The 18,939-nt window shown below is 53.8% G+C and overlaps 3 protein-coding genes across 5 annotated transcripts; 1 reads left to right on the forward strand and 2 right to left on the reverse strand.

Moving 5' to 3' along the window:
• Positions 1-161: 161 nt before the first annotated feature.
• wdr59 (WD repeat domain 59) lies at positions 162-10,451 on the reverse strand. Of its 3 annotated transcripts, none has more exons than XM_028401132.1 (27): positions 10,340-10,451; positions 9,778-9,827; positions 9,563-9,698; positions 9,403-9,488; positions 9,220-9,300; positions 9,108-9,145; positions 8,771-8,859; positions 8,554-8,670; positions 8,392-8,469; positions 7,510-7,666; positions 7,331-7,410; positions 7,126-7,255; positions 6,218-6,327; positions 5,961-6,125; positions 5,673-5,768; positions 5,488-5,592; positions 5,280-5,401; positions 4,690-4,843; positions 4,418-4,471; positions 2,615-2,748; positions 2,456-2,537; positions 2,272-2,384; positions 1,330-1,480; positions 1,145-1,226; positions 905-1,025; positions 687-829; positions 162-608 (listed from the first exon to the last, which is right to left on the reverse strand). In XM_028401132.1, exons 1-27 carry the CDS (start codon positions 10,391-10,393, stop codon positions 373-375), a joined length of 2,964 nt encoding a protein of 987 aa, XP_028256933.1. In that variant the 5' UTR covers positions 10,394-10,451; the 3' UTR covers positions 162-372. The 3 variants fall into 3 exon arrangements, with proteins under 3 accessions (XP_028256933.1, XP_028256932.1, XP_028256934.1); XM_028401131.1 differs by having other exon boundaries at positions 4,418-4,474; XM_028401133.1 differs by lacking the exon at positions 4,418-4,471.
• A 56-nt stretch (positions 10,452-10,507) lies between these two features.
• On the forward strand, positions 10,508-14,481 carry nob1 (NIN1 (RPN12) binding protein 1 homolog). Its single transcript, XM_028401136.1, has 10 exons — positions 10,508-10,623; positions 10,814-10,946; positions 11,018-11,151; positions 12,513-12,584; positions 12,655-12,777; positions 12,852-13,001; positions 13,217-13,462; positions 13,534-13,631; positions 13,718-13,862; positions 13,937-14,481. Exons 1-10 carry the CDS (start codon positions 10,555-10,557, stop codon positions 14,204-14,206), a joined length of 1,440 nt encoding a protein of 479 aa, XP_028256937.1. The 5' UTR covers positions 10,508-10,554; the 3' UTR covers positions 14,207-14,481.
• Positions 14,482-14,678: 197 nt separating this feature from the next.
• On the reverse strand, positions 14,679-17,124 carry cog8 (component of oligomeric golgi complex 8). Its single transcript, XM_028401134.1, has 5 exons — positions 16,685-17,124; positions 16,281-16,488; positions 15,375-16,199; positions 15,136-15,304; positions 14,679-15,055 (listed from the first exon to the last, which is right to left on the reverse strand). The coding sequence occupies exons 1-5, from the start codon at positions 17,011-17,013 to the stop codon at positions 14,763-14,765; spliced, it is 1,824 nt and encodes a 607-aa protein (XP_028256935.1). The 5' UTR covers positions 17,014-17,124; the 3' UTR covers positions 14,679-14,762.
• Positions 17,125-18,939: the final 1,815 nt, after the last annotated feature.

An 18,939-nucleotide genomic window follows, 5' to 3' on the forward strand; every position in this document is an offset into this window, starting at 1 on the left:
GAGGGGACATGTTGGGTCACTTCATACAGGTTCTGTGGGTTAGGGTTAGGTTCTGTTCTGGGTTCTTTGTTATGTAACGTGTCATTGCTTTGTTCATATTAGATTATTTATTACATGTGAAATGTTAAGTGTCTCCTGCTGTGTGAATGAGCAGAGGTCTGTGACGGCTCTCCACACTTTATTACATACAGTACATTCTACAGGCTGCAGAGTCCTGTCAGGCCTCTGATTGGCTGAGAAGCTGTGAGGTCATCATTTGTCGTAAAGTTTATGGACTGATGTGCAAAGTTTGGTCCTGACAGAACAGGAACGGCGTCCTTCGAGAACCATGGTCACCATGGCGACGTCTCAGCTCAGGAGGAGCGTCCGGCTTCAGAAGGTGCTCTGCAGCAGGCAGTGGCAGCCGCAGCCGGCCGGGCACTCGTCCTGCCGCCGGAACCAGTCCATCATGTGACTGGTGTGGCCGCCGTGGCCGCAGCTCAGGCAGAAGTTGGAAGACCCTCGGACAGCCACGTGACAGATGGCGCACTGGAAGGTGAGGCGCTTGCAGACGGCGCACTGCGTCCCACGCGCCTGACTGCGGCAGTGACAGCAGTACACGCCAAACTCTGCAGCGAGAGAGAGACTGCGTCATTAACTCATCATCATGTGACCGCCACGGCCGGAAAACGTGCCGCCAAACGTACCGATTCCTTTGTGAGGTTCCGGAGGACACGAGGCGAACTTGAGCACGTCGGCCCGCTTGTCTCTCAGACCCCAGCGGTGCAGGATTTCACCGTAACACTTCTTAAAGTCGTCAAACTGCAGCGTGTTGGCTGGGTCCAGCAGCCTGCACAGGAAGTGACATCACAGTGACATCACACAGAGGCACAAAGACAGCTGTGCGACCAGGAGGTGGAGCTACCTCTTGTTCATGTCATGCTGCTCTCGCTCTCGTTCCCGTGGATCTGTGTAGCCCTGGTTGCCGTAGCGATAGTCGTCCGGAGAGGACTCCCCCCAGGGCGTGGCGTGCTCCGAGTCCCTGCCTGAAAATAACAAATGGCGGCTTTTAAAATACAATAAAAAGACTTCAGACAAAAACAAAACAAATGGCGGCGCTCAGACCGGCCACAGCTGGCCTGCGTGTGGCGCTGTGGGGTCTTACCTGGATTCCAGGTTGTCGTGGTGACGGAGTCGGAGGTGCTGGAGCAGGAGCCGGAGGTGAGGGAGCTGGATGTGTAGCTGGGCTGAAAACAGACACATTACATCACTTCCTGCATTCAGCCGCGTCCCGGCAGGACGTCAGCGCCGCAGATTATCTGTGACCCGCTCAGAGCTGCACATGCTTACGTATCGAGAGTGGTGCGGGGGGAACATGGCCGAGCGTGATGGATGGTGGCCGTAGAGGGAGTAGCCGTCTGGGGGCGGAGCCTGAGCTCTGAACACGCTGCACAGCATGGCCAGAGTCTGGACGTCACTCATCTGACTGTAGTGATCCAGACTGCAGGGCGAGACACACACAGACAGACACACAGACACACACACAGACACACACACACAGAGAGACATACACAGACACACACACAGAGACAGACACACACACAGAGACACACACAGACACACACAGAGACACACACACAGACAGACACAGAGACACACACAGACACACACACACAGACAGACACACACACACAGAGACACACACACACAGAGACATACACACACACACACACAGACAGACACACAGACACACACACACAGAGACACACACACACAGACACACACACACACAGACACACACACAGAGACATACACACACACACAGACACACACACAGACAGACACACACACACAGAGACATACACACACACACAGACAGACACACACACACAGACACACACACACAGAGACATACACACACAGAGACAGACACACAGACACACACACAGACAGACACACACACAGAGACATACACACACAGAGACATACACACACACACAGACACACACACACACAGACAGACACACACACACACAGACACACAGACACACACAGACAGACACACAGAGACACACACACATAGACACACACACAGACACACACACACACACACAGACACACAGACACACAGACAGAGACACACACAGACAGACACACACAGACAGACACACACAGACACACACACACACAGACACACATACACACACACACACAGACAGACACACAGACACACACACAGGATCAGTGCGGTCCTTACATCTGATTGTCCATCACAGAGATAAAGAAGCTCACAGTGTCTCCAGCAGGTGGCGTCCAAATGGGTGTCGAGCCCACGGAGTCTCTGCGTCGGGGTCTGAATCTGGACTCAGGTCTTGATTGGTCGCTGCAGACGCCAGAGCCCAAACCTGCAAACAGAGGGGCTCAGTCAGAGGAAGTGATGCGTCCACAGGTGTCCCTCGGGATCGACCATGCTAACCTTCGCCACGTCTCTGCGTCCAACCGCGAGCGCTGCGGCTGCGTTCTTCTGACAGGTCTCCTGGATGTCGTTCATGTTCAGGCTGAGGAGCACAGCAGTCAGTTCAAACAGCATCAGTCTGATCAGTGTCTGTGTCAGAGTCACGTCTGTGTGTCTCACATGTAGTTCTCTCCCAGAGTCTTGTGGACGGGCAGGAGGCAGGAGATCTCCTGGATGATGACCTTCCCGGCCAGTTTGATGGGACGGTTGCTGTAGTCGGCTCCCTCTCGCTTCGTCTTAAAGCGGCGGGATTTCTGGCAGATGGACGAGGACAGAGAGACGGACAGACAGGAGGAGGAGAGAGACAGCCAGCCAGAGGACACAAAGCACCACCTGATTAAAAGTGGTCCAGTGACAGACTGCTGCCAGCGCCTGTTCACACTGTGAGACGCTGACGGAGGATCAGACAGCTGATCGTATCTAAACCACGTCACGTCTGTGGCTTCATATGTCAAACTTTAAAAAATGATGCAGGAGATCGAAGGTTCATCCTCTGCTGAGCAGGATACTCTGCACACATTCTGAGGACATCTGTTATCTGTATTGGTTAGCAGGGATGATTACTGCAGTTAGCATGCTAACCAGTTAGCCTCATGTAATACAACTGTGAGCCACTAGGAGGAGCAGTGAGTCAGTCTGTCCTCAGTCCATCCACAGAGGTAGGCTCAGAGGCGTTGGTGTCTCTGGTCCAGAAGCCTCCAGCAGCAGCCTGTGTGATGGTCTGCTGGATCAGCTCCATGCTCTCTGCTGAATCAGGGACCAGGCTTCTAGTCCTCCACCTGCCTGATGTCTCTGTGTGAGGAAGAGGAGGCTCCGTCCTCCCTGAATAAATGTCTCCTGTCCGGACTCGGCGGTGGGAGTTCAGAGACTGCTGCGTCTTTGTCCTCACAGTGATGTGGCTCAGAGACAGAGTTCTGGACGCCTCCGTCCAGCTGGACCGGCTGGTTCGGTGCTGACAGACGTGCAGCTCTGTGCGGTGAGGCTCGCCGTGGCGGCTGCTGTGTTTACATCAGCTCAGCTTCTACTTCCTGCTGCTCCCTGGTGGAGCAGAGGCTCCGCTCCACAGACCAGGTCCATGATGGGAGGACATCAGAGCTGGTCCACAGTCTATTCTACACTGATTCTATCACATAAGTCTGTATGCACAGTTGGAAAAACAGCGCCACCTTTAGGTGAAGGAAACACCACAGAAGTCGCTCACGCTCTCAGTCCCTCTGACCGAAGTCTGCAGCGGCTGATGATCGCCAGCAGCTCAGTCTCACAGTGTGAACACACAGTTAGTTCACAGTTCATGGACACACTAACAGCCTGAAGCCAGATCACCTGCTGATCATGGACACTTACCTGAACAGGTTAAATGTTAGTGAACATTAAAGCTCAGTCACTGCGGATCAGAAGAATTCGCCTCAGCTATGTGTTCAGAATTTACAATAACTCTGCAGTCTGTCTCCTTTTTCTCCGTTTGGTGGCGTCTTCAAAGAGCCAGCTGTCCACTAACAGAGCAGAGACCAGCGGCAGGTCAGACAGAGACGCTCTGAGTGTGGGTCATGTGACTGCTGCTCACACTGACTCCATCACGGCTTCTTACAGACTCGTGTTAGTGCAGACATGTGTGATGAAGCTGTTATGTTGGAATAATTGAGGGAGAGATTTTCGGGCGTGCTGCATTCAAGGACCATCTAAAAAAATCAGCCGATTCTTCCCGCCTTTCAGTGTCAGCGCAGTTTTTGGGGGTGAAAGGGTTAAATTGAAGCAGAAAGATTCGGTGACGCTCATTTAAATTCAGAACACATAATTCAGGTTTGTTAGCGGCCTCAGTCTGTGTTAGTCGATGGGAGACGGCAGCCAATCAGTGACAAGCATAAGATGTTAAAATGCTGAGTGACGAAGAGGAGCAGGGAGGAGGGGGACAGAGCTCAGTACCGGCCAGTCATGCAGGGTTTGGACAGACCAGCGACGAGATGCTGAGACTGGGAGCTTCTGATTGGAGGAGAGTAAGAAGTGGCCACAGGTGATTGGCCCGAGAGAAAAAAGCAGACAGAAAAAATAAAAAACAAAAAGAGACACCATCAAGAGGACGAAACAGCAGCTGGAGCCAGGCCAGAGACGCCTTCACTCAGCATCCACAGTCCAGAGGGACCGCACGCTCAGTCAGTCCAGAGGAGTGTGAGTGTGTGAGGGTGTGTGTGTCTCACCCGCTCTTTGTAGTAGAAGGACGAGATGGAGACGGTGTCTTTGTCGGAGCGAGTCGGGCTGCCGCTGTACAGCCGCAGAGTGCTCTGAGACTCTGAACGCATCTTCATCGGAGTCAGCACTCCACTGTGATAGGCTGAGAGGGCCGACAGGGACCTGAACACACACAGACACACACACACACAGACACACACTTTACCTATATTAGCACAAGAGCTGGGCTGAAATGTTTCTCTATGATTGGTAAAAGAGATAAGAACACAGTTTGGTTTCTGTGTGTGTGTGTGTGTGTGTCTGTGTGTGTGTCTGTGGGTGTCTGTGTGTGTGTCTGTGGGTGTCTGTGGGTGTGTGTGTGTGTGTGTCTGTGTGTGTGTGTCTGTGGGTGTCTGTGGGTGTGTGTGTGTGTGTGTCTGTGTGTGTGTGTGTGTCTGTGTGTGTGTCTGTGTGTGTCTGTGGGTGTCTGTGTGTGTGTGTGTCTGTGTGTGTGTGTGTGTGTGTGTGTGTGTGTGTCTGTGTGTGTGTGTGTCTGTGTGTGTGTGTGTGTCTGTGTGTGTATGTGTGTCTGTGTGTGTCTGTGTGTGTGTGTTCTTGCCTGGGAGTGGGTTCTGTGGGCGGGACAGAGCGGTGCATGGTGATTGGTCGGGTGAAGTATACGAGACAGCCGGTACCGCAGAAACGAGCGCCGGACGTCCGAGGGAACGGGATGTTGGCGTCCTGGTGGAAGAAAGCGCCGCAGTGACTTTGAGTGGCGTCCTGGAGCTCCGCCCCCTGACTGACAGAAAGCTGTGAGCGTCTGTTACCTGATAGGACCCGTATGTGTTGGTGACTCGAGGAAATGCCTGCAGAGCCGGGGTGACGGGGTTGGACAGGATGAAGGGACCGGAGGCTGGACTGTCCTCCTGCGTCTGGGGGACACAGACATCATGGTCACGTTAGCGCCCCCTGCAGGCTTGTAACAGAAGCTGGAAGGGTTTTGGATTCTCACCATATCAGACTCCAGACAGGACACGAGCTGCCGGACACACGGCTCCAGACAGTTCTGGTTCCTTTTCACCTTCTGCAGAGACGTGTCCCTCAGGATCTGAACTCGGAGAGAAAAACAGACGTCCCATCAAACAACAGAGCGAGACGTTAGAGGCGGACGTCTTTCTTCCTGCAAACACAACAACAACGACAACAACGACGACAACAACAACAACAACAGAAAGGTGTTCCTTGTGTTCAAACATGTTATGGGACTCATCTCTCAGGAGGGTGTCAGCAGTTCTGCTACCTTCTGGATCTTGGTCTTCATGGCGGAGGGGATGGTTGTCGGGGAGACAAACTGGAAGGTGGGCGGGGCGTTGTTAGGATACTGAGCAGGGAACTTGACCACCAGGTGGACCTGATGGCTGCCGAAGTGAGCCGACACCACACAGCTGTGGTTCATGGCGTCCATCTGACCAAAACAGACACACAGTGAGCTTCAGTGTGTGTCAGGGCGGAACTTTAGCTGCACTCCTCAGAATGTCTCCTCTGTTAGCGCCTCACCTCCACGTTGACGTTTCTGATCTGCAGGTTGACCAAAGAGAACTCCTGCTGCAGAGTCTGAGCCAGACCAGAACCCGCTGCTGAGCCCTGACCTCCTCCTACATCCTGATCTGAGGGACAAGAGGACCGCAGTCAGACCAGCAGTCGGCTGTCATTAAAGCTGGACCGGTGTGCAGGATTTAGTGCCATCTAGTGGTGAGGTTCCCACACATACGCCTCCCCCCTTCCCCTTTCTAAGTGTGTAGTGGAGAACCTGACGGCCAACGGTTCTGTGGGTGTTTTTCCACAGCAGGAACTTGGGGACGTGCCCCTCAGAGTTACTGAGTGTTATCATGCAGATCTGTGACCTCAGAGTTCAACCAGGACGGAGCTGCCATGTTGTCCAGTCCCCTGAAAACCAGGTTTAAAACGCTATTCTCACCTTTGGGCCTGTTTGTGGGTAAAATATCTTCCCAGCAGTGGACCAGTGGACACCATGTCCAAATGTCCCTGCACTGACATAAACCCTGACAGGAACTAAAGCAGCCCAGTAGTTCCTGATGTGGAAGTCCATCTTTAGAGTCAGCAGATGACCTCTTCAGGACAGAACCTGTTTTGGGTTGAGACATACGTACCCAGCATGAAGGGGACAAGGGAATTATAAAGGCTGGACCATCAGGGGGCCGTCCCTGTAAATACCTCGTCATGACAGCACTGAGTTCCTGCAGTAGAAACATGCCTCCTGTTTGGTCGGTCCATTCTGGGCTACTGTAGGATCTGTGCGTGCTGGATGAGGATCCTCTCACTCAGATATGTGGTGGACTGGTATACCCTCCTCTTTATAGATCCCTCCTAAATCCTGCACACCGGCCCTTTCAAACTCCAGTTCCTGAAGTGGAAAAGCAGCTGGTCTCTGGTTCCTGACTCACCCTGCAGGCTGTCTGCAGCGGGCCCCACACTGTGCAGGCCCTCCGGCTCCTGAGAGGACAAGGACTTCTCCGACTCTGTGGTCAGAGTCAGCCCCTCCATCAAGTCCTCAACTACGTCACTGACGCACAGCTGTAAGACACAACGACACCACCGTGAGCCGATCGGAGCCGAGAGAGCTGCACCTGTTAGAAGCTGCACGCTCACCTTCTGCAGCTGTGGATCCACCCGCCATATCCTCAGGGTCTGATCCCGGGACCATGTGACCAGCTGGTAGTCCTTAGAGCCTGCGCAGGACACAAACTCCAGCTGTTACAGACCTGTTTAGCCTAGCTTAGCACAAAGACTGGGAGTAGGGGGAACCATTCAAAGACAATGAGTCCCACCTTCTTTCTGCGGCCTCCACTGGAACTCGAGCACCACGTCGTCGTGTCCAACGAAGGCGTGGACGGGACTGTTGAGGTCGAGCGTGCTCCACAGCAGCAGGCTGTTCTCTCTCCTCAGCTGAGGCACCATCACTGTGACCAGGCCGTTAGAGAACGGCTGGCGACACAAAACACAGCAAACCAAAGCGTCTGAGCATCAGTCCTCTCAGGGGACCGTCACATGTTCTGTTCCCAGATCCCTGCCTGCTGATTGGATGACCCGTCTGTCAGTCACCGTCTGAGCTGATTGTTTCTGTCTCTGTCTCATTCATCTTCCTGGTTGTGGGGCTAAACCTGAAAACTGTGTCTGTCCTCAGTCCTTTTATACCCCGTTCACACTGGGGAAAAAAATGTGGCTTAAGCAGGATTCGGCCGCATCCAGATCAATCCAGATGTGTTTTTTTCTGAGTGTGAACACCTCGAATCCGGCTGTATCCAGTTTGATTTCAATCGGCTCAAATGTGGCTCAGGTGTGAATGCAAACGTGGCGAGTGAATCCGGTTAGCGACATGCTACTTCCGGTTAGCGAGGTGCTACTTCCGGTTCACGGGGCGCGACACGGGACAAAAAACCGCATGACGCATGCGCACACGCGGACCTACCGCAGCATGAACGGCCTCTGTATATTACGAGGCGCCACCTAGTGGTTTGGGGGACAGCAACCATGCTGGATGAAGCCGGATTGAGTGTGGACACAAGTGTGTGCTAGCCAGATTTGAAAATAGGTCTGAACGCATCCAGCTTAAAGGCTGTCTGGGCTCAATCCTACTCTAGCTGGAATGACTTTCTCCCAGTGTGAACGGGGCCTTTGTCAGCCTGCGTTCACCTCGGTCAGACACTCACCGTGTATCGCGCCTTCCACACCGGCACCTGACAGGACAGGATGTTCAGGTACTTCCTGGGCTGCCGGTAATCCCAAAACTACAAACACACACACAGCAGAGATTATACGTGTCACATAAACATCAGATGAGTGTGTATTCAGACATTTGAAATGGTCCCCACCCTGACTGAGTTGTCCTGGCTGGACGTGGCGAGGATGAACTCATTGTCCGGATGCCAGTCCAGGCCGTGGATCTTGGACAGGTGTGCCGCCACATACTCCACCGCCGTGTTTGGCTTCTGCTCAGAGACAGTCATTCATCATTCAGGCCTCTGAGTGCGTTCACACCACAGCATGCAGGTGTCACCGGTTCTGAACAAAGGTCAGTGAAGGTCTCACCCTTTTGTCCCAGATCCGAACGTCTCCATCGTGACTGGACGCCAGCAGGTGCTGGTTCTTCCTGTTCCACTTCACCTGAGAGGCCCCAGCTGGTACCAAGAAAGAGGGGGGGGGGTTATAACCTGACCCCCGTTTGTACAAACAGTGCAGCTGTGGGTCAGAGTGGTGCGTTCAAGGACACTCAAGAAGTGCACTGTGCTATTTCTCCACTGTGAAGTTTAACATTTCGGACTGTCCCTGAAGGCAACCAACTCGACCAATAAAGTTAAACCAGAAAGAAGATGGATCATCAATCAGTCATCTTATGGATGATTTAAGTAACAAATCAATCACTGACCGACGGCAGACAGCGCCACCGTGGGTTTCCGTGTGTCCCTGCAGAGACAAAAAAGGGTTAAAAATGAGCTGAGGAGACTTCAACAGTTTGTGTTTTCTTTCTGTCCTCTGACCTGGTGTCCCAGATGTAGATGTAGGTGTCCACTGAGCTGGTGACCAGGAACTCAGGTTCAAACCAGGACCAGTCCAGATCACTAAGGACACACACAGTCAGTGAACACGACACACACAGTCAGTGAACACAACACAGTCAGTGAACACGACACAGATGTGTTTGCTTTGGGCTCTGCTGTCACCTGATGACACGGGTGTGTCCCTGCAGGGAGGTGTGAGCCTCTCCACAGCCGTCTCTCCACGAGTACAGGTCCACGCGCTGGTTGCTCTGACGACCACAAACGCAGCACAGTCTGACTGTCTGTTCATCGTCTTAATGTTGTGTGGATTTTATGAACTCACCGAGGCGGCGAAGACGTGTGCCTCTGATTTGTGGGGGTTCCACTGGACCGTCCCCACGTCCCACTTACTGTGCCGTCCAATTTTCCGTGGAGGTTCCGACGGAGCCTCCAGGTTCACCATGTACAGGAAGCGACGGCTGAAAGAGCACAGCGGGACATGTGACATCACTTTAAGACAAGCTGCAAACCGTGGTGCATTCAGGGACCAACACTTACCCGGACAGCACAGCGTGAGCGCCCAGGCAGTCCACTGACATGGCGGTGGCCTGACAACAAGACAGGAGGAGCAGGGACACATTTTTATTGGTCACAAGCTTCTGATCAGTGGTTATGGATTACTGGTTCCTGACCCACACTGTGATAACTTTACAGATCAAATGGTTACCATAGCTACAGACCGCGTCAGCCTTCTTACAGACCAATCAGCACCGGTATTTCTGCGGTGTGTTCAGGTTCCCCCGATGGGAGGATTTTCTGTTTGACTCACACTTCGGAACCGTCACACGTGAAAACAAACATCCGACCAACTGTCTGCTGACTGATCGATCGACTGATCATTGCAGTGCTGTTGATACTAAACCTGCGCTTTACCTCAAACTAAACCTCAGCTAAAGTCTTGTTTTCCCTGTTGTAGCAATAACCAGTTGTTTGATTCGGTCATGTTTAAACTCTGCTGCCTGTCAGGTTTGTGTTTTCGGGGACTTCTCCGGTCCGGTTCTAGAACCGTCCTCCAGCGGAGAGCGGCTCCGTTCACAGCCGACAGACCGCGCAGACATACCTGAGCGTCCCGAAACTCCACCACCACATTCTCGCTGCTCCAGCGGGCCGCCATCTTCCTCCCTTCTTCTTCTTCTTCTACCGTCAACAAACATCACGTGACCCTAATGGGCCCTGACGCTGCGTTTACAGACAGCAGGGAAAACACAGACACATGTCACGTGCCTTTACCCTCCTCCTCTGATTGGCCGCTTCAGCTGTTGTCATCAATCCAAGATGGCGCCCACCCCAGTGGAGCATGTTGTCGCTGACGCAGGAGCGTTTTTAAAGAAAGCTCCTCTGCAGGTGAGACTTTGTCCTGATGTTCAGAGCCCCCTTTGACTGGGGCAGTTATCCGTCAGAGGGGCCGCGGAGCCCGGCCAGGGTCAGTGAGTCAGGCCGAGGAGAGAGATGCCGAGCACGGGGGAGGGAGAGGGGGAGGAGGGGGAGGCCGCAGGGAGCCGCTGCTTTAACCCGTGTTGAACGTGTGTTTCAGGACATCGGCAGGAACATCTACACCGTGCGAGATGTGGTGGACGAGATCCGGGACAAACCCACCCGGAGGAGCCTGGCCTTCCTGCCGTACCAGCTCCACTTCGGAGAGCCGCATCCGGAGCACGTCAGACACGGTGAGTAAAACAAACGGACCCCGATCACACACGGCAACTAAACCCTGACCCCACCTGACGTTTGTTTTCAGTGACCGAGTTCTCCAAGAAGACCGGGGACTATCCGAGCCTGTCGGCCACAGACATCAAGGTTCTGGCTCTGACCTACCAGCTGGAGCTCGAACACGTCGGCTCACAGCACCTGAAGAAGGAGCCGGAGGTCAAGGTACCCGCAGCAGACCCGCAGACCCGTCACACATCTGCAGACCCGCAGACCCGTCACACATCTGCAGACCCGTCACACATCTGCAGACCCGCAGACCCGTCACACAGCAGCAGACCCGTCACACATCTGTAGACCCGTCACACATCTGCAGACCCGCAGACCCGTCACACATCTGCAGACCCGCAGACCCGTCACACATCTGCAGACCCGCAGACCCGTCACACATCTGCAGACCCGCAGACCCGTCACACATCTGCAGACCCGTCACACATCTGCAGACCCGCAGACCCGTCACACATCTGTAGACCCGTCACACATCTGCAGACCCGCAGACCCGTCACACATCTGCAGACCCGCAGACCCGTCACACATCTGCAGACCCGCAGACCCGTCACACATCTGCAGACCCGCAGACCCGTCACACATCTGCAGACCCGCAGACCCGTCACACATCTGCAGACCCGTCACACATCTGCAGACCCGTCACACATCTGTAGACCCGTCACACATCTGCAGACCCGTCACACATCTGCAGACCCGTCACACATCTGCAGACCCGTCACACATCTGCAGACCCGCAGACCCGTCACACATCTGTAGACCCGTCACACATCTGCAGACCCGCAGACCCGTCACACATCTGCAGACCCGCAGACCCGTCACACATCTGCAGACCCGCAGACCCGTCACACATCTGCAGACCCGCAGACCCGTCACACATCTGCAGACCCATCACACATCTGTAGACCCGTCACACATCTGCAGACCCGTCACACATCTGCAGACCCGTCACACATCTGCAGACCCGTCACACATCTGTAGACCCGTCACACAGCAGCAGACCCGCCACACAGCAGCAGACCCGCAGACCCGTCACACAGCAGCAGACCCGCAGACCCGTCACACAGCAGCAGACCCGCCACACAGCAGCAGACCCGCAGACCCGTAGACCCGTAGACCCGTCACACATCTGTAGACCCGTCACACATCTGTAGACCCGTCACACATCTGCAGACCCGTCACACATCTGTAGACCCGTCACACAGCTGCAGGAAGCTGCAGGTCAGACAGAGACTCTCTGAGTGTTGGTCATGTGACTGCTGCTCACAGTGACTCCATCATGGCGTCCTGCTGGGTGCTGAGGGGGACAGGACCTTTAGTTTGTACTGGATCTTGTTGGAGTGGACTCTTTGTTTCTGGAGGACTCTGACATGTAATGAAAAGGGTTTGATGAATATTTGGAGCTCAGATCTGCACATGATGCCTTCAAGGACCGTCAGAAAATTCAAAAGCTGATGAGTCCGTTTACAGATTCTGTGGACACACTGGTTGATGGTAACATCTGAATATTTCTGTTGCAGGTCAGCATCCACAGCACACAGCGCCACCCAGAGACTCCCGTTAACATTGCAGGCTTCCATTTGCCCTCAAAGGTAAAAGTCATGTTCAGCCGCCGCGTTCAGATGAAGCTGATGTCCATCAGTGTGTGTTTTTGTCCTTCAGACGCCTACAGACGGTCCAAACGTCCAACAGACTCGCACCGAGACATCAGCCGACGAGTTCAACAGCTTCCAGTTCTGGAGGGAGCCGCTGCCGACGCTGGACGACGACCTTCTGAGTTCACTGGTGAGTCACATGGCCGTTGACTCCTCGTCCTTCTCTGGTCGCACCTCACTAACATGGCGTCTGCTGTCTCTCAGGGGTCAGCCGAGGCTTCAGGCTCCACCGACAGACAGAAACAGACAGACAGGCAGACGGCATCTGTGGCGGGCGACAGTGACACGTTCAACAGCTTCCAGTTCTGGAGGGAACCGCTGCCGGCGCTGGACGACGAGCTGCTGGGGTTACTGGTCAGTAAGTTCTTTTAGAACTCAGTCCACCTCAGCTCCACTCACGCTCCTGCTCTTAGTCCCAACATAGGCCAACATGGCGACACGCCCAAATGATTTTCTACACATTTGTTTACGGGAAAAACTGATTGACTGATGATGATGATGATGATGATGATGATGATGATGATGATGATGATGATGGTGATGATGATGATGATGATGTCTGTTGGCAGAACGAGAGCAGCAAGTCGCCACAGACTGAGGAGGGGGGCGAGCACAGAGAGTCCGAGGACCAATCAGACGACGAGGACAAAGAGAATGAGCCTGAGGAGGAGGAGGAGGAGGAGGAGGAGGAGGAGGAGGATGGAGGAGGTTGGATCACTCCCAGTAACATCAAACAGGTGAAGATGGAGGCTGCTGATTGGACGGCTCCAGCTGATGTCAGAGTTGGATGTCTGACCACTGACTTCGCCATGCAGGTATCACACAGACGTGCTAAAGTTTAAAAACCCCATCATTCAGCGCACCAACCATTGTGTGGTGTTTCCAGAACGTTCTCGTTCAGCTCGGGCTCCACGTTCTCTCTGTGAACGGGATGGTGATCCGACAGGCCAGGAACTACATCCTGAGGTGTCACGCCTGCTTCAAGTACGTACGCACTGCTTTCCCACGGTCTTTGAACGCATCATTAAATCAAGTTAAAAATCTGAAACCAATGAAAATGCTCCTTCCAGGACAACCAGCAACATGAACAGAGCGTTCTGTCCTCACTGTGGAAACCAGACTCTGAAGAAGGTGGCGGTGACGCTCGGCGAGGACGGCAGCATGCAGATGCATTTCTCCAAAAACCCCAAAGTGCTGAACCCCCGAGGGCTGCGGGTGAGACGAGCCGGCTCGTCGCGGCGTGTGACCATCTGTGCGTCAGAGCGTTCTAACCTGCTGTGTCATTTCAGTTCTCGCTGCCGCTGCCTCAGGGAGGGAAGCACGGCAACAACCCACAGCTGGTGGAGGACCAGCGCCTCCCCCAGCAGAGGCTGTCCCGAAAGGCCCGGCAGAAGACCAACGTCTTTGACCCGGACTACCTGGCCGGGGCGTCGCCGTTCTGTGAGAATGACATCTACAGCCGAGCCGCCAACCTGCAGATCAGAGACGGTCACTGTGGAGGCGGCAGGAGGCGGGCCAACCCCAACGCCGCCCGCAGGAAGTTTGTCAAGAAGAAGTGACGACAGCAGGCACGCACCGTTTAATTCTCGAAATCATTCAGCGTTTGGGCAGATTCCTGCGAAAAGAACCCATCAGACGGTGCCGTGGTGCGTTCAGGAACACTCTGACACACCTGTAGCATGTCCTGTCTACTGCAACCTGGACTCATCCTAAATGATCATGCACGGGTTCAGAGATCCTGTTAGACGGATTCTGATCTGGTCCTTCAAACTTCTCTGCATGACTGACTCTAAGTATCTGTATTAATATTCAATAAACCTAAAGTGTGACAGCAGCAAACGTCTCGCTTCCTTCATCTGATCAGTTTGGTTTTAATGTCGCAAACAGTCCGAGGCTGCCGAGCGCTCGCCGCCTCGCGCTGACATCACAGCATGTGTTTGTGACACCTCCTGTGAAGCTTTGTGTGAGTTAGACTGGACAAATCAAGACTTGGAATAAACCTGCAGTCTTCAGACAGGGGACAACAAAAGCTTCAAGACAGAAATATTTATTTTAACATGTAGTCCATAGAACATCAGAGGTCACCTGCCGTCCCACAGTCTGTCACAGTGTTGTTCACTCCAGAGAGAACTCCTCGTCCTGAATCGTCCCTCGTTCAGGCTTTGTCCCCGTCTCTTCAGCTCTGGACTCGGAGTCTCTGAGGTCAGACCGGGTCGATGTTGGATCTGACACAGGTTCTGGGGGCTGTGTCACAAACGAGAGGCTGCTCAGTTCAGCCGTGACGTCCACCTCCGGCGGTGGCGTGTCCACCTCCCTCTGAGGAAGTAGGAAGTCCAGAGGTTCCAGAACCAGGGCAAGGCTGATGGAGCCCAGACCCCCGTGCCGGTGCAGCTGAGTCGCAGGAACACCTGCAGAGAGAAAACAGAATGTGTGACCACGCCCCCTGCAGGCTGTAGTGGGTTTGACAGATGTCAGAGTGAGTCCTCACCCAGGACAAGAGCGAGCTGAGCCGGAGGAAACAGAACCTGCAGGCAGCGGTTCAGGAACGGCAGCAGGTCCTCAGCGTACGAAGAGCAGAACTGAACAAAGAGCTCCTTCTCTCTGCTGCTGAACGCCGACTCCTCGGCCCGGTGGAACACCAGAATCTGACGGGTCACCTGACGAAACAACATCATTGAGTACTTCAGTCCAGACCTGCTAGGTTCACCTGAACCTAAGTCTGCTTACCGTCTTCAGAGCGTCTTCCAGACACCTGCTGACGTCCTGCGCCAGCCCGATGGGGCAGCAGAGCCGCAGGTCGTTGAAGGCGGTCAGGATGTTGTTGAGGAAACAGGCGAGTGGCTGGAAGTCCAGCAGGGACATGGGCGGCTGCAGCGTGCCGGGCTGAGCGCCGGGGGCCACGGGGGGGATTGTCCCGCCCAGCACCGAGGGCAGGGAGATGAGCGTGTACCGGTTCATGTCTTCCTGAAACAAATCCACCGCCTCTCGCACAGCCCTGCCGAACGTATCTGCTGCCACGCGCTGGAACATGGGCGCCAGCTGGCCACGAAAGTCTGCTCCCACCCGGCTGAAGGACAGGCCAAAGTACATACACTGCCCCAGCAGAGAGTCCAGGCGTGGTCCTACACCCCGCTGCAGGTCCCTCTCCAAAGTCTCCAGAAACTCTGCCACCTTCTGCACCACCCAGCCGTGGAAGATGGCGCCCTCATTCACGGCCACCGGCCCGCCAGCAGGGGGTACCAGCGGGTCCTCGTCAGAGAAGATGGCCCTGTACTGGGTGATGATGTCAAACAGGTGCACCCTGCAGGCCTCTATGGTCTTGGTGATGTGGAAGTAGGGATCATCTTCTGGGATGGCAGCGAGGATGGAGTGCAGCCAGGTGCCCCGCGCCTGCAGGAACTTCACCCGCAGCTCCGCCTCTGTGAACACATCCATCCGCCGCAGGTAGCCGATGACGCGCAGGCAGACAGGCAGCTGGGAGTTGCTGCGCAGCTGCTGCAGGAGCTGGTTGAGCATCAGATGAGTCGACTGGCGTACTTCACGCACGATTCCCTGGAAAAAAAGGCAGGAGGTCAAAGGTCGTGGAGAGGAGTCGCTGCAGGTTGCGATGCCAGGCGTTTCCTCCTGACTCACCTGAATGACGGGCAGCGTGGAGTGCTTCTTCTCCAGCCTCTTGACGTATGCGGCGAGCTCCAGGGCCTCCTCGTAGTACCCGTTGCGGACGCAGGTGTCCATGAGCTGAGGGATCTCCAGGATCTCCAGGATCTCTGTGTGCCGGTTCAGTGTGAGGCTGTTCATCCGGCGGCTGGCTCCGATCTGCTCCGCCTCCTTCATGAAGGCCCTGGACACACACACACACACACACACACACACACACACCGTTACACCTCCTGTCACCTGATTATTGACAGATGGTGTGTGAGCAAACAGAACATTTGAATCAACACTGGAGTCACGTGAATATTTATGTGTCCCCTGGTGTTGTTCTCATCATAGACATAAGCAGAACCGTCCATAGCAGTGAATTCAGCACCGACCTGCACTTCTCTCCGAAGCCGGGCAGCTTGTCCAAAAGCCGGCACACACTGCTCTCCACCCGGCCGAAGTCCCGGTAGATGTGCTCGGTGCAGTCGGCGGTGCGAATGAAGGTCTGGTAGTTGGAGAAGGCCAGCTCCCGGGTCTGCTGCAGGATCTGAGCCCGCTCCTCCGCCAGCCTCTCCGGCTCCCGGCTCAGCTTCTCCACCCCGAAGGAGCTCAGCTCGGACAGATAGGCCGCGAAGTCCGGGTTGTCCCTCCAGCAGTCCGGGAAGCTGTCCTTGAAGATGGACGCCAGGATGCTCTCGTCCTCCACGTCCACCGCCGCCATGCTGAACCCCGTGACGCCGCTCCTCGGCTCAGATAGACGGATAAATGAAATGCTTTCAGCGAGCAAACAAACCGAGGGGCCAACCACTTCCGGGGTTCTCGGTGCTTCTTCTTCTCTGCTTTAGTGGAGAATGACATTAGCGCCACCTGTCGACCTGGTTCGGAACTGCAGCTGCTCTTCGTCAGAATTGATAAAACACAGAGAGAGGGAGGAGAGAGAGAGAGAGAGAGAGAAACAGAGGGAGGAGAGAGAGAGAGAGGGAGGAGAGAGAGGAGGAGGAGAGAGAGAGAGAGAGAAACAGAGAGAGGAGAGAGGGGGGAGAGACAGAGAGAGAGAGAGAGAGAGGGAGGAGAGAGAGAGAGAGAGAGAGAGAAACAGAGGGAGGAGAGAGAGAGAGAGAGAGAGAGGGAGGAGAGAGAGAAACAGAGGGAGGAGAGAGAGAGAGAGAGAGAGAGGGAGGAGAGAGGGAGAGAGAGAGAAACAGAGAGAGGAGAGAGGGGGGGGGGGAGAGAGAGAGAGAGGGAGGAGAGAGAGAGAGAGAGAGAGAAACAGAGAGAGGAGAGAGGGGGGAGAGACAGAGAGAGAGAGAGAGGGAGGAGAGAGAGAGAGAGAGAGAGAGAAACAGAGGGAGGAGAGAGAGAAACAGAGGGAGGAGAGAGAGAAACAGAGGGAGGAGAGAGAGAGAGAGAGAGAGAAACAGAGGGAGGAGAGAGAGAGAGAGAGAGAGAGAGAGAGAAACAGAGAGAGGAGAGAGGGGGGGAGAGAGAGAGAGATCGTTCTTGTCTCTGTGTTCTTAAACTCTTCTAACCTTGTTACATCATGTGTTTCATCACCTATTTATAATTTAAGTAAACTTTTGAACAACTTCTCAGTGACACAGTAAATCATTTATTGTTCTGTTATGTACAATATTTACAAAGACACAGTTTGAACATTTCTAACTATTTACCAGTGGGCATTATGAAAATGTGCAGTTTATTATTTATAAAAATCAGCAGAAAATACTATTCACAAAGAACATATATATAAATGTTTGGCTGAGCAGGAGTCCTTGGTGCTGCTGGACTGGACGATGCCACGGTGAAGACCTTGGAGTCCTCTGGCTGTGAGTGGGACATCATCTGGGGGAGGGGGGTGCCTGTCTCCTCTGTCCACCACATCGTCCATCAGGGTTTGCAGAGCTGACGATCGGCGGCTGCCATGTTACTAAAGATGTTTTTAAAAAGGGCAAAAATAAAAATAATAACTTCCACAGAGCGGCTTCCAACGCAGCTTAAAATATGAAAAGCTATAAAATATGTATCCTCACCCTCCAAAGGTGATGATGGTCAGTACACCTCCTCCAGGACAGACAGCTGGTCCTGCAGGGAGCCCCACTCTCCTCCACCCAGCAGTAATTCTCTGGTGCAGTGACAGACCTGATGCTTAATGACACATTAAAGCAGTGCTTTCAGGGTTATTTGCAGGGTTCTTACACATGTAGCTATTTAATTTAAAGTATTAAAATTACAAACAGACCCTGTATCAAGTCTTACAATTGAATAAAATATAAATTACATTTAATCATATTTGTCTATCTACTGGTTATATGGCTAGTGTTTGCTCAGTAGCTGGTATATTAATTATGATCAATAATATGGTTAAACAGCAGCTTACCGTCACCTCCCCCCTTGACCAAAGCAAAACAACCACAACGGACACTGAGACGGCCGAGCAGCAGCAGGTGGTGCAGGCAGGTGGTGCAGGCAGGAGAAGAGAAGAGGCTGCAGTGCAGGATCAGGTGGAGCTAAATACTTCTTTCAGAACACAGATGTTCTGCCTCTGCAATCACTGCAGCTTTATTTATATCGCACATTTATAAGAGCGTCGCCCTCCAAAGTGCTGAACATTAAAATACATAAAATAAACTCAAACTGATAAAATACA

Source organism: Parambassis ranga, chromosome 3 (genome assembly GCF_900634625.1).
Source record: "Parambassis ranga chromosome 3, fParRan2.1, whole genome shotgun sequence".
Classification (NCBI taxonomy): Eukaryota; Metazoa; Chordata; class Actinopteri; family Ambassidae; genus Parambassis; species Parambassis ranga.

Bases quoted from the DNA above. Each gene is read 5' to 3' on its own strand.
- wdr59 (XM_028401131.1), bottom strand. From the start codon at position 10,393: ATGGCGGCCCGCTGGAGCAGCGAGAATGTGGTGGTGGAGTTTCGGGAC. The intron at 1,227-1,329 runs GTAAGCATGTGC...GTCTGTTTTCAG, and splicing joins CCCCGCACCACTCTCGATAC to CCCAGCTACACATCCAGCTC. The intron at 830-904 runs GTAGCTCCACCT...CTTCCTGTGCAG, and splicing joins CAGCATGACATGAACAAGAG to GCTGCTGGACCCAGCCAACA.
- nob1 (XM_028401136.1), top strand. From the start codon at position 10,555: ATGGCGCCCACCCCAGTGGAGCATGTTGTCGCTGACGCAGGAGCGTTT. The intron at 10,624-10,813 runs GTGAGACTTTGT...CGTGTGTTTCAG, and splicing joins TAAAGAAAGCTCCTCTGCAG to GACATCGGCAGGAACATCTA. The intron at 13,002-13,216 runs GTCAGTAAGTTC...GTCTGTTGGCAG, and splicing joins ACGAGCTGCTGGGGTTACTG to AACGAGAGCAGCAAGTCGCC.
- cog8 (XM_028401134.1), bottom strand. From the start codon at position 17,013: ATGGCGGCGGTGGACGTGGAGGACGAGAGCATCCTGGCGTCCATCTTC. The intron at 16,200-16,280 runs GTGAGTCAGGAG...CTTTTTTTCCAG, and splicing joins CCACGCTGCCCGTCATTCAG to GGAATCGTGCGTGAAGTACG. The intron at 15,305-15,374 runs GTAAGCAGACTT...TTGTTTCGTCAG, and splicing joins TGGAAGACGCTCTGAAGACG to GTGACCCGTCAGATTCTGGT.